General features: G+C 33.4%; 1 protein-coding gene across 1 annotated transcript; it reads right to left on the reverse strand.

The window, feature by feature from the left end:
* Positions 1-1,228: 1,228 nt before the first annotated feature.
* Positions 1,229-3,733, reverse strand: LOC143063854 (uncharacterized). The gene is made up of 2 exons (XM_076236263.1): positions 3,572-3,733; positions 1,229-1,447 (listed from the first exon to the last, which is right to left on the reverse strand). Exons 1-2 carry the CDS (start codon positions 3,582-3,584, stop codon positions 1,251-1,253), a joined length of 210 nt encoding a protein of 69 aa, XP_076092378.1. The 5' UTR covers positions 3,585-3,733; the 3' UTR covers positions 1,229-1,250.
* Between the last annotated feature and the right edge of the window lie 11,322 nt (positions 3,734-15,055).

A 15,055-nucleotide genomic window follows, 5' to 3' on the forward strand; every position in this document is an offset into this window, starting at 1 on the left:
CCCCCCTTTTTTTTAATTACCTCAGCATGGTTAAGGGTAAGATGACATGTCTGCCTGCGGAGGGTTACCTTGTGAACTAGCACGTTAAAAATTCGACTTAGTGTATCGGTATAGTACAAAAAAGGGTTAGTATTCATATAACATTATCATGTTCTCCTCCAGTATATGCATATCAATTTGCCACTGGACGTTAAGCAGCCATTCATCATCATCATCATAATCATCTACGACTTTCGGTTTTTGACTTAAAGCGACCAACATACTTCGGTTTATTTTCAATAGAACCTTACTCTACCAAGGAGTGTGAAATATTTTGATCGCACTGTCATCCTGGTGAGTTCTGGATAAGGATTTCAGACATTGATACCAAGTGTGAATTTTATTGCTAAATGTCGTACAGTTATAAAAATATATTTTGTCAAAGTGTGTGGGGAAGAGTAATAATCAGATCCGAAGAAAACGTAGTAAGGGTTTTCCCTTTAGGAAAAGGATAACCGTAAAGAATAGTATACATTTCGGGGCCATGTATAGCTGACTAAGGGGTATGGCCGTACGGTGACCGATAGCTGATAATTTGTGTCATTTGGTCTCTTGTGGAGAGTTGTCTCATTGGCAATCTTACCACATCTTATTTTATATATGTAACTGTAAACATTTTTAGGAGTTTATTTACAAAAAGTTGCAACAACAAAAAAATCAAGTTTTATGAATTTATTTCACACATGAATTAAACATATACATGTATTTAGTTTTTCAATGTCTATACTAAATACAACCGAATGGTAACATAATGTCCACTAGTTGCAATAAAAGCTGCCCATTAATTTCTTTGCATTGTCTTTATTCTTTCTTTCTGCAATAAATAAAGAATACAAATTGATAGCAATTGATTAAAAAATCATTTGACTTAAATAAAAGTATTTCCAACAACAAAACATCTATTACTTGTAAAGTTTAGAACACTATAATAGTGAATAAATCAAAATTAAATGGTTGCATGGAAAAAGATTGCGCATGTAAAATTACATCTTTTCCAAATCGAACACACACACACGAACAAATGTCAATCAAATAGATTATGCATTTTACTGTCGGCATTTCTATGCATTTTTTTTTTAATTTTCCAAAATACATTATTTTAACATGTTATGGTACATATGTATGCTTACTCTCCCTTTCCTATTTTCCTCCTTCAATCTATGAGCTTATATTTAAAAAAAAAAGTTACCTAAAATGGTTTCAATCCACTGCTAGGAGGATTTAGATTTTCCACATTTTCCACATCCACATACAGTTGTACATGCACATGAATCTCCACATGAACAGTCTCCTCCAGATGAACAACTACATGACCCTTTCATCTTAGGACTACATACACAGCTATCTCCGCACTCACAGTTGTCACCACATCCACATTTGTTTCCTGTTGTCAGACTACATGTTTTTCCTATAGAAAAAAAGATTTTGTCTTATTCACTGCTGAGGTAAACTTTGTTTGTAAAGTGTTCATCTCAAAAACCCATGGTAATGCGCTATGGACCCACAAGAAACACTAGACTTTACAATTGTATACTTTAAGATATTAATTATATACAAGTAACAACTTTCAAGTTCCTGAAAGTTCAAAAGTCGTATACAACAGTTGTTCGAGCAATAATTCTCTTTTCTCCTTTTCAGTTTTTTTAAATTTTAATTTCGGGTATTAATTTTTCGTTGCTAGTCGGAAGACTTCTTTTCCTTTTGCTATCAAGCAGGGACCTTCTATTCTAACGGAATTAGTCTCTATCGATATAAATTAAACTACGCCACCCGCCCAAAGCTACCACTAAACAAAAACAAAAACCCTTCTTTTTGTATCACTGATATACGAAGCTAGTAGTTATTTTTGTATTTCAAAATATTATTATTTATTATTTTTTTAATAACATCTGATTAATACATTGGATCACTATTTACCATGATAAAAATATAACGTATACATAATGAATAGTCCGTATATACCTAGACATTTGAGATGTAAAAATAAGAAATTATAGCTGCTATAGATGCAAGTAATTATATATGCAACCGTGCGGCCTTCAATAATGAAAAAAAACCCATACCGTATGGTCGGCTATAAAAGGCCCCGATATGAAAATGATGATTCTATAATGAGTCAACAATTGTGTGTAGATTCATTCATCAAACATTATTTTGCAGGAAAAATCAGACATTGTTTGAAAACAAATTAAAAAGGAAACGAAGTTGTTTTAATGTTCACGTAGTACGCTTAAAAGATGAAAGGGTTTATTTTAAAAAGTCGAACGTAAAGTATCGTTTCCCCTGTATCCCCACTAATAGCACCGCATTAGTAAAAGAGATTTCCTGTATATAAGCCGGACATTATTTTATTTAGTGGACACGTCACACCAATCTTTTAAAACAAAATACTTAACCCGGATTTTGTTGACATCATATTTTTCAAAACGTTTGTTTACGGAAATTGTCACTTGGAGAACAAATGAACAAGTTATAGCTCTAAGATAGCATGTTGAAAGATAATTTGTTTACGTTAAAAGATATCAACAGGTAATCTTGAGGACAACATACCAGACACGTCTGTCACATCAATCATGTAATATGCCTCAAGATGTATGAATTGAGTGATCTCAGGATTTTTTGTTTTCCCGCCAATTATTTCTATGAAATTATCAATGGAAATAAAGTGAAAAAACAACCCTGAATAACACCATGAACAACATTTACCAAAAAAAGAAGAAAAGCTTTCCGAGTTAATAGAATTTTGTGGAGCGCAAACTTTTGGTTGGAATTAAAAATGAATATTCTGGCCTGGTAATAAGTAAATTAAATGTATGTTTCACTATAATACGTTATTCTGATTGGCTAACTGTACATCACGTGTTATTCCTTAAGCAGTTGTATCACACAATAAAACTTTTCATTCATGATGACACGAGGTCCCACAATAAAGTGCACAGGTAAATGAAATAAATACTTGATAAAAGGCGTGTTTTCATGATCCTATAGGTAAAAATGTAATTATAAGTATTGAATGCTTTTTTTTGTAACTTTATAGGGTTGTAAAAGCGTTGACCGTGCGCACATTTTTAGTATGAAGCGCTTCCGCGCTTCATACAAAAGGTACTTCGGTCAACGCTTTTACACCCCAATAAATTTACAAAAAAGAGCATTCAATTCTTAAATAAATAATATGCCAAGAAAGAAATTCTCAATGATTCTGCAACACTAAAAAAAAGCCATTTGCAGGAAACAATTGAATTTCTTGTAACAAAATAGAAAATAAACTAGCATCGTTAAAAATGAAACTAAATATTCCGTCTAAAAACAGCCCCAAAAAATAAAAAAAAGGAAAATGTTCCTCCCATTACAAAAAGACAAAAAAAAAATATGTGAAGACTTGTTTTTGTACATAAATTTTAACCATTTTCTGTGGAATTATATATATAAAAAGAAGTATTTAAAGCACTTTCAGTAACCAATAAGTGTTAAGTTATATTTTTCAAACTACATACGTATAGTATTAATAGAAAAGAATGAAATATGTACATACCAGTTGAAGACATTTTCAATTGATGACTGATCAAAACTTTACTGTTGAATATTTGTATTTCTCTTTTTGGGTTTCGGTAAGAAAAGTAAAATAAAGCCGGCAAACACTCTTAATATAAATTCCTACCAGGCACCACGTGTGTAAATCCAAAATACCGTGTGCAAAGACATTAAGGAATACAAATGGTCCCGCCATGATAAACCGGAAAAGTATTTAGCGCCGTGTGCAGAAAAACAGGTATGGCCAGATTGTCCATAAATAAATATTCCCACTTAATGTTAGTCAGAACATGTCATTTTTAAATGGTCAACCACCGGTTGAGCAAGATTAATAATTCGTAATAAATTTACAAGATGGCCTTGTGGATATGCACAGTGCAACAATTTAACAATAAAGATGGCCTACAGCGAGGAGTAACATGCACCTGAATAATAGATGTTCGCATTATCATTAATACGTATTCATTTTCATGACATCTCATATACCTTATATTAACATGATTAATTCTTTGTCATTTATTGCTCGTTTGTCACACTTTTAAATTTCTAGTATTTATAAATACGCTTTTGATATGATATAAGGAATGATCAAGAATGTATCTTCAGCAACTTCGCTTTGGTTAATATTTGAAAATATATAGTGCCACTGCAGTACTTAAGTCGTGTTTAACTACTGATCAAGTAAAACCTGCAATTTTTTTATCTACATGCATCAAATGCTGTAATTTGTATTTTTCGTGACAAGAAATAAAAGTATCCGTACAGCAGCCTTGGATTGTTACATAAAGTCCCTTTGAGACACAGGCACTTGTCTGACTTAGAAAAAAAATCCTATATACCTTAATATAACAATATATTAAGGTATATTATTAATTCGTATATTTTCAAATTTAATTCGTTTAGGGATAGTCACATGTTAAACTATATTTTCGAAGGTAGAGAGAAAACGGCGGATAGCAAAAAGCATATTGCACGGTTATTTTTAGAATATATAAAAACCGATATACTTTGTGACGTCATGTAATGAATTGCAGGATATTGTTTAACGTTTTGAAACAAATGATATCTGTGATCGATTATTTGACGAAAAAAAATCTTCAAATGCATAAGATGTCCAAAAAAAAGTAAATGAAATAACAACTAATATGTTGTTATTGTCAAGGAGACAATGTTATATCTATAAAATTCCAACAAACCTAAATGACGATTTTCATACAAACATGGTCGGAAATTAATAATATAACAAATATAGCCTTTGTATGAGGTCAATACAGGAAATATCGACCTCGGACTTCGTCCTCAGTCAATATACTTCTTTCAGGTCAATATATCCTTGTATCGACCTCATTCAAAGGCTATATTTGTATAATATAGGGGGAAAAAATTCTGAGACAAGTGCCTGTGCTTTGAGATGTTAATACAGTTCATATATGCTATTGTTTATAATGGTATTTTTTTTCTCTTCCTTTTTGTCAAACTAAACCAGCAGGATAAATAACTTCCTTGTGCTAAGTAGATTGCCAATAGAAGATTACATTTATTATGTAACATATTTAATAAAAAGCTTTGCAAGGTTTTATTTGCTGGCTGCATTGTACAAAATTAAGAACATTTTCTCTGCATGTGTAAAACAGCTAAAACAACTGCGAATAAATGTTGATTGATTGGTTGGTAGATGGCCATATCGTCCTATGGCAAATATACCATGCATATTTATAACGAAAACATATTAATGAGATATGAATATAATATCTTGATGTGTTATCGGCCAATTCATCGAGTAGGTTTTTTTTTAAGTGCTAGCTAGCTCATTTGATTAGGCCAAATAAAAAAGTATGTGTGGTTCTAGTTACATCTGAAAAAAAGTTAGGGTAGGTAGGTAGGGATTTTTTTTTATTTTATGTTTTTTTTTTACATTGAGTCTATGGGAGCAACATTCTGACTTTAACAGTGCTTAATGAAAAATGACAATAAAATCTTTAGGGTAGGCTATTTTTAAGCCGAAAAAGTAGGGACGGTAGGGTTACTGGAACCACACATATATTTTTATTTGGCCTTATAGTCCGTAGTAGGACATACTAGCTTTAACTTATATATATAAGGCCGTAAGTTGAATTTCATCGTTTGAATCGTTCTACATTTACGATATTTCGTGGTGGAATCTCTTTTTCTGAATACTTTTTTTATACATAGGCAAACTTGAGTTGGAATGAAGTGCTCAATATTTTATATATCTGTCTTGTCTTTCTATACTTTTTTTTTTAAATATTTGCCACTGGAAGTATAGCATACAGATTAATAATTTTGAATAAAGAGTTGTACCATAAGCGCACGTCGCTTTTTTCAAAGAATGTACGTCCCATAACTCATCAATTCCATATCAGAAATTTATGAAAAAACAAATTAACTGCTTGGTGATTTAAATAGATTAAGAACAGTCACGAAATTTTCTTGAAAACTGCTCAAAGCACTTTTGAGTTATTGTATGAAAACTGAAAAATCCCCTTTTATGAATAAACCCCCATAACTCGGAAACGTAAAATAAAAAAAATGATAAAAATCGAAAGGGAGTTTCTGTCAGTAGATTTACTCAATTCGCTCTTACAAATTGGTCAAAACGTGTTTGAGCTACCATCCGACATGTTGACAAACGGACGGACAGACGACAACGGTGTACCATAATACGGGCGTATAAGATTAATAGTATGTGGACTGTGTTCATTTTTAGTATTGTTGTCTTTTATTTTTGCGTATATGCTTGTCTATACCTTTTGGTGTTTGTTTGTTTTTATTGTGATTAAGATTATACCAATGTTGACTTCTGTATCCCCACTTTGACAATTTTACCTATTATGTCTGTTTGTTTTGGTTCACACATCGTTGTCAATATACTGGAATTGTATGCGACTGTCATACAAGTGAGAGGTTTAGCCAGCTATAAAACCAGGTTTAATCCACCATTTTCTACATAAAAAATGGCTGTACCAAGTAAGGAATATGATAGTTTTAATCATTTCGTTTGCAGTGTTGAAGTATTGATTTTGCCATTTTATTATGTACTTTTCATTTGAGCTCGAATTCGGTATTTTTGTTATTTTATTTTCTAGTATTGGCAGTTAAACTCATACATCCTAAAGCAACCTATATTTGTGATAAATTTATTAAAAGTTTTGACCTGAAATATCTATAGCCGTATTGTAAAACTCTATCGTTTTCTGTGACAAAACATTTATAATAACTATATACACTCTAATCTCTGATTTTCTTGTCATTTGTGTACAAACATGTAACAACACCAATTTCAAGGCTAGTGGATGTTTTGGAACGTTAAACCTTATGAATATTCATGAGTGGAAAGTTTCCCGCAATAATCGTGACATGTAATAATGTCAACTTGTAACGAAAAACTTGATAAATAATTGCCACATAATTGCAGATAAAAGCTTATCAATATTCTTTTATCATTAAACAAACCTAAACAAGGCAATTTTTAAACCAAAAATGGATAACGATACCAATCTAGACGTGGCTGTGTATTTTTACATCCTTGGTTTCATCGTTAACATTGACTCTGTAATGGTCACCTTAAAGCCATTTATGAATAAATTCCTTATAGAAATATACATTGATTGAATTTTGGATGCTTTACGTCCAATGGCAAATATGTCATACATGTTCGAGACGGGAACAAGTTAACAATAAATACAATAGGTATGTCTAGTAATGATAGAGGGCATCCAGGATGATGGTCGGGGAAACTTGGACTGCCACTGGAAAATGAGGGTATATTGGATAGAGACAGAAATTTTGCCTTGCAACAGGCCATCTACGGACCCCTCAAAGAGTTGTTGCAAGGGTTCTTATCGTGCAAAGAACGGAGAACTATATATGTAGTCTATAAGAATCGCACAATTTTGGAAAAGTATGACAGAAGCATTTCTTTTAAATAAATGTATGGTGTCCGCCTATGGACTCTTTTTCAGAGAAAATAAATGTAAAAAGTCGCTTCTGCGATCTGCGAGTTGAAATAATTAATCATATACAAATTGAAATGTGTATGTTAATATAGAGTCTACTACTTCAAACCGACGATTTTTAAAATCACAATACGGGAGAAACCTATACTAGTTATAGTCAACCATGATAATCAAAGTTACTTTTCCTCGTATTATCCTATGATAGATTTTAAACCTAAGATTATTTTTTTTATTGTCGCTTAAGTTTCCTTCTTGTGTCTGTCTATTCTCAGAAAGGGTAAGTCGTAAATCGAAAAAAATTCAACGGTCTAATTTATATAAAATTGTCATCTCGATTCCCCCCGAATCCGATAAAAAGCTGTGCTTTAAAGGCGGGGGCATCCGTTTGGCTGATCGAGATGTTTAAATACCCTCCCACGTCCAGTTTTAATGAGGTCGTTAGATCCGATGATTCTTGTAAGGAAAATGGCACACGCTTTGAACAAATCTTTCGGTAGTGTAAAGATGGCCTGTTTCAAATAAAATTTCCAACTTGCGGGGCCTGTTTGGTGGTTACCTTTATTTGTAACTTCTAAGTCGATTTATGTGATTTGAACAAAGATAAACTACTATTGTCTTTTTAGCTCACCTGGCCCGAAGGGCCAAGTGAGCTTTTCCCATCACTTTGCGTCCAGCGTCCAGCGTCCGTCGTCGTCCGTCGTCGTCCTGCGTCGTTAACTTTTACAAAAATCTTCTCCTCTGAAACTACTCGGCCAAATTAAACCAAACTTGGCCACAATCATCATTGGGGTATCTAGTTTAAAAAAGGTATCCGGTGACCCGGCCAACTAACCAAGATGGCCGCCACGTCTAAAAATAGAACATAAGGGTAAAATGCAGTTTTTGGCTTATTACTCAAAAACCAAAGCATTTAGAGCAAATCTGACAGGGGTAAAATTGTTTATCAGGTCAAGATCTATCTGCCCTGAAATTTTCAGATGAATCGGACAACCCGTTGTTGGGTTGCTGCCCCTGAATTGGTAATTTTAAGGAAATTTTGCTGTTTTTGGTTATTATCTTGAACATTATTATAGATAGAGATAAACTGTAAACAGCAATAATGTTCAACAAAGTAAGATTTACAAATAAGTCAACAAGACCGAAAAGGTCAGTTGACCCCTTTAGGAGTTATTGCCCTTTATAGTCAATTTTTAACCCATGTTTCGTAAATTTTAGTAATCTTTTACAAAAATCCTCTTCTCTGAAACTACTCGGCCAAATTAAACCAAACTTGGCCACAATCATCATTGGGGTATCTAGTTTAAAAATTGTGTCCGGTGACACGACCAACTAACCAAGATGGCCGCCACGTCTGAAAATAGAACATAGGGGTAAAATGCAGTTTTTGGCTTATTACTCAAAAACCAAAGCATTTAGAGCAAATCTGACTGGTGTGAAATTGTTTATCAGGTCAAGATCTATCTGCCCTGAAATTTTCAGATGAATCGGACAACCTGTTGTTGGGTTGCTGCCCCTGAATTGGTAATTTTAAGGAAATTTTGCTGTTTTTGGTTATTATCTTGTATATTATTATAGATAGAGATAAACTGTAAACAGCCATTATGTTCAGCAAAGTAAGATTTACAAATAAGTCAACATGACCGAAATGGTCAGTTGACCCCTTTAGGAGTTATTGCCCTTTAAAGTCAATTTTTAACAATTTTTCGTAAATCTTAGTGGTCTTTTACAAAAATCTTCTCCTCTGAAACTACTGGGCCAAATTAATCCAAACTTATCCACAATCATCTTTGGGGTATCTAGTTTTAAAAATGTGTCCGATGACCCGGCCATCCAACCAAGATGGCCGCCATGGCTAAAAATAGAACATAGGGGTAAAATGCAGTTTTTGGCTTATAACTCAAAAACCAAAGCGTTTAGAGCAAATCTGACACGGGGTTAAATTGTTTATCAGGTCAAGATCTATCTGCCCTGAAATTTTCAGATAAATCGGACAACCCGTTGTTGGGTTCCTGCCCCTGAATTGGTAATTTTAAGGAAATTTTACTGTTTTTGGTTATTATCTTGAAAATTGTTATAGATAGAAATAAACTGTAAACAGCAATAATGTTCAGCAAAGTAAGATTTACAAATAAGTCAACATGACGGAAATGGTCAGTTGACCCATATAGGAGTTATTGCCCTTTATAGTCAATTTTTAACCATTTTTCGTAAATCTTAGTAATCTTTTACAAAAATCTTCTCCTCTGAAACTACTGGGCCAAATTAATCCAAACTTATCCACAATCATCTTTGGGGTATCTAGTTTAAAAAATGTGTCCGATGACCCGGCCGTCCAACCAAGATGGCCGCCATGGCTAAAAATAGAACATAGGGGTAAAATGCAGTTTTTGGCTTATAACTAAAAAACCAAAGCATTAAGAGCAAATCTGACATGGGGTTAAATTGTTTATCAGGTCAAGATCTATCTGCCCCGAAATTTTCAGATGAATTAGACAACCCGTTGTTGGGTTCCTGCCCCTGAATTGGTAATTTTAAGGAAATTTTGCTGTTTTTGGTTATTGTCTTGAATATTATTATAGATAGAGATAAACTGTAAACAGCAATAATGTTCAGCAAAGTAAGATTTACAAATAAGTCAACATGACCGAAATGGTCAATTGACCCCCTAAGGAGTTATTGTCCTTTATAGTCAATTTTCAACAATTTGTATAAAATTTGTAAATTTTTACTAACATTTTCCACTGAAACTACTGGGCCAAGTTCATTATAGATAGAGATAATTGTAAGCAGCAAGGATGTTCAGTAAAGTAAGATGTACAAACACATCACCATCACCAAAATACAATTTTGTCATGAATCCATCTGCTTCCTTTGTTTAATAGTCACATAGACCAAGGTGAGCGACACAGGCTCTTTAGAGCCTCTAGTTTTTTTAAATTTTACATCGGATGACCGTGAGGGCTTTCCGGATTATTGCTGTCACCTTGATTTCCATTACGCAACTTAAGTGTTGGGATTGTATCCGATCTATAATAAACATGATAATTACGCGGACATTATCGAGTGCAAAATAACATTCCTTATCGCTTGTTATAAATTAATTTTTTAAATGAATACTCCATAAAAAACATTTTAAAGAACATAAATTAATAATATGAAAATGTTTTGTCGTTAGAAATATATATTTAGGTAAAACTTATCTTAAATATTTATGCACACGTACAGAAAAGGTGTGTTATAGATTGAAATAAACAATTAATTTCCCCATAGGCGACAATGGTAGCCTTTTTCGAGATACAGACTGTAGAAAGTTGATTTTATTAATGAAACCTTGCTAGAATCAAAGAAAAGTTATTAGGACAGTATTTTTTGGTCCCAAAAATATAGGTTCGCGTTGCTTTTCTTAGCGTATTTTGTACTTATCTCCCATGCCTATCAATTTTGCCCTTAAAAATACGTGTCTTGTCCTAGCGTTGAAAAGTCATCTCAGTGCCTTCAGGGCTACGGAATAATTTTTATTTTGCCTTTTGTATAAAGCAGACTGCACAAAGTCTCTAAAAATAAAAAAGAACGGGCGCACATATCGACCAATCAGGATTAGCCATACTCTTAATTCTGAATACCATGTTATGCTCATAAAATGGCTGCGCCCATAAAATCTAATGGTGTATTGTAACCTAAAGCATGCAGAACAATATCTCAAGATCGTTTGCAATCTCCCATGCAGAGTAATCGATCCTGGCTCTCTCTCTCAAGGACCGTCAACTCTGCAAGGGAGATAGAACGTTTTGCGGGAAAATTTTAATGCCTACTAGAATCCAATCTATTAGAAAAATCGAATTATTACAGAAGAGTGTCCAGCATGCACTTGCACTGCACTATTATTAATATAGTAGAATAGAATGATATACGTCAAATAGATGAAAATTATATATACATGTAACTGTTATCATAAATGTACAAATATTAATATACTATATAATTATAAACCAGAGTTTACTGATTTGTATCACTACAATATAATAGTTTTGACGATGAGGTTGAATTCCCTGTCATTTATTTATCATCCACGCACGAACTTGTCTCAGAAAAAAATATACGTGTACATTTACCTCACTTTCAGGTATAGAGAGGTCATTTTTTTCTGAGACAAGTGTATGTGACCATCCACAAGAACTTGCGGTCATCCGATGTTCAGTACTTTGATTCCAATGGCATTTCTTGTCTTATTGAGTACCTGTCTATTGTGTTTATTGTAAAATTGTTCTCGTCTTGAAGATAAATTAATGATTTGCCGCTTGACATTAAGAAAGGGTCAACATATATATATATAGAGTACAGTGACTGAAGAACAAATTAGTTAAAGTATTACATTTATTCACAAAACATTATATTTAAAACACCAAAATAAATATTTAGTAAAAGAAGGGGCGAAAAATACCAGAGGGACAGCCAAACTCATAGATCAACAATAAACTGACAACGCCATGGCTAATAAAGAAAAAGGCAAACAGACAAATAATTGAATACAATACACCACATAGAAAACTACAGACTAAGCAACACGACCACAACCAAAAACTAGGGGGGTCTCTGGTGCTCCGGAAGGGTAGGCAGATCCTGCTCCACATGTGACACCCGTCGTGTTGCGCATTTTATTACACACGTGGTAAATAGTCTAATTCGTTAGGTCATATTCGTGAAAAGGGAAGGTTATTGTAGTTACGACATAAAGAACATATCCGATTTCATCTGTGAAACGGTTATTCCATAACAGTCAACCAACTCTTGGTAGCGTCCGTAAATTTTACGAAGGGATGATTTCAACTTCACCATTTGGAACGCTTGGTTTGATAGCTTCCTTGTGAGCAGCAACTCTCTATCGAGGAAATCATGATAGGACATACAAGACCGGGAATATCGTATCAATTGGTATAAATACTCCGTAAATATAACGGAATTGAATGAGACTGTCGTATAAGTGAGAGGTTTAGCGCTATAAAAACAGGTTTAATCCATCATTTTCTACATTTAAAAATGCCTGTACAAAGTTAGAAATATGACTGTTGTTGTCCATTCGTTTGATGTGTTTTGTCATTTGATTTTACCATGTGATTAGGAACTTTCCGATTGAATTCAGTATTTTTGTGATTTTACATTTTGCTAAATATATTGAAAGTTCATAATTGGGAAGCTGAAATCATTTTGTCGTAAAGTTTTGTTTTCAACCGACCCTCATTGTCAATTTGTAGATGTAAGTCAAGATACGAGACCAACTTAACTGTATCTGGTGTATCCTTTATTTCTAGTTCGATGGGATAGATGCGTTCAACATAGTCACCAAATTTTGATTTGTTTAGTGAAAGAACATCATCTTTATAGCGATAAGTAATGTTAAAGGATATTGCTAACTTCTTATCTTTCTTCCCAAGAAGTTCCTGTATGAAGTCAGCCTCATAATAATAAAGCAACAAGTCGACAAGAAGAGGGGCACAATTGGTGTTCATTAGAATGAGACATTCTGTTGAAAAACTCGTCCTCTAAACATAACAAATATATTGTCAATCAAGAAATAAAAAATAAAAAAGGGTACAAGCGCCTGTGAGCTGAATAACGAATGAAACTAATAGATTCAAACCCCGCATCGAAGCAACAAAAAAAAATTAATTCCGCTAACATGTTTAACCCCGCCACATTATTTATGTATGTACCTGTCCCAAGCCAGGAGCCTGTAATTCAGTGGTTGTCGTTTGTTTATGTGTTACATATTTGTTTTTCGTTCATTTTTCTTTTTACATAAATAAGGCCGTTAGTTTTCTCGTTTGAATTGTTTTACATTGTCTTATCGGGGCCTATTATAGCTGACTATGCGGTATGGGCTTTGCTCATTGTTGAAGGCCGTACGGTGACCTATAGTTGTTAATGTCTGTGTCATTTTGATCTTTTGTGGATAGTTGTCTCATTGGCAATCATACCACATCTTCTTTGTTATAATTAAGCCATGGATCCAATCAACAAAAGTAACACACACATCAGATGTATACATGATTAATGTAATTTACTTTACAATGTAAATGTATTACCAAATATCAAATAATGTCACTTTTAATTCCTTAAGTAAAAGAATTTGAAACTTTGGTGCGTTAAGTATAAAGAAGTCCAAAGTATTGCGATGAAAAAATTGAGAATTGAAATGGCGAATGTGTCAAAGAGACAACAAATTGAGAATGGAAATGGGGAATGTGTCAAAGAGACAACAACCCAAATAAAGAGCGGAAAACAGACGAAGTCCACCAATGGGTCTTCAATACAGTGAGAAAACCCGCACCTGAACTCCAAGTAAATTACAAAAAAGAGTTATAATAAGACCAAATAAAACTGATAAGAATGAACGTTTGACTTTATCAACCAAAGGGACTATCAGGAAACTGACCTGGTACAGAAATAATTTAAACCTTGTTTTATAGCTAGCGAAAACTCCAACAAGCATGGAGTTGTTCATAGTTCCGTTAGGGGACGACCATTTGATATTCTGGGAGGGGGGCAGGAGGATTTTGAAAATAGATAACTCAGCCATGATAATCACAAAAATGAATGGTTTGTTCTGTGGTAGTTTGAAAATAAATTACCTGACTGGCAATGTATTGAAAATAAATAACTCAGCAGGTCTAATCGAAAGTATGAGATGGCACCAGATTCTTCGTAAATTCATCTTTTCCCTAAAAAAAAATCGCGAAACACTTCCCAAATTTTTTAATAATAAAAGTATAAATATTATTTAAATATACTTGATATGTCTGAAAATTGGTTTTATTTAACTTTCAAGAGGTATCTTGTCTCAGGAAACCTTACCTCACTTTTATTTTAACATATTTCAAATGCTTCATGTAGGAAATTTCAAACTAAACGCTTGTCTCCATATCAAATTGTGTTCACAGCGAGTGCCTTGCAAGAAGCAACTTCTGTTTTCCCTCAGACGTAGCCCTGATTTTTTCGGGATCAATATTTCTTATTTATTTGTCTTTTGTTCATTGATTGCCCTTCTGTATTCTGTTAGTGTTGCATTCTTTTTGTAATCTAGTAATTTTGTTATGAACTTGATCATGAGTTTAAAAAAAAACGGCAGCCACAGACTTAACTATGTGAATTCCATTTTTACTTTATCATGCACATTGGTCTTATGATGTTGTCCCTAGAAACTTAAGTCTTACACTGAATTTATACATTTTGCTTTGAGACCAAAATATCGTTAAAAAATTATTAATACAAAACTTGCATTTTCAGGTTATGAAAGGGTCTTCGGAACAGTCAGAAAGCATGATTTTGCATCATTTGTTCTATAATTTCTTGGGCCTTCAGTGGCTCCAAAACCTTTTAAAAAAATTTGCCTCGCTCCGCTCGGCGAAATATGTTTGCCAATACTTTTAAAAGAGGCGTTACAACCAAACTTTAATACTATGTATGTATGCAATACATGTATATGCAGTTGGGAATATAAAAGATTCATT

The sequence above is a fragment of the Mytilus galloprovincialis genome, chromosome 2, assembly GCF_965363235.1.
Source record: "Mytilus galloprovincialis chromosome 2, xbMytGall1.hap1.1, whole genome shotgun sequence".
Lineage (NCBI taxonomy): Eukaryota > Metazoa > Mollusca > Bivalvia > Mytilida > Mytilidae > Mytilus > Mytilus galloprovincialis.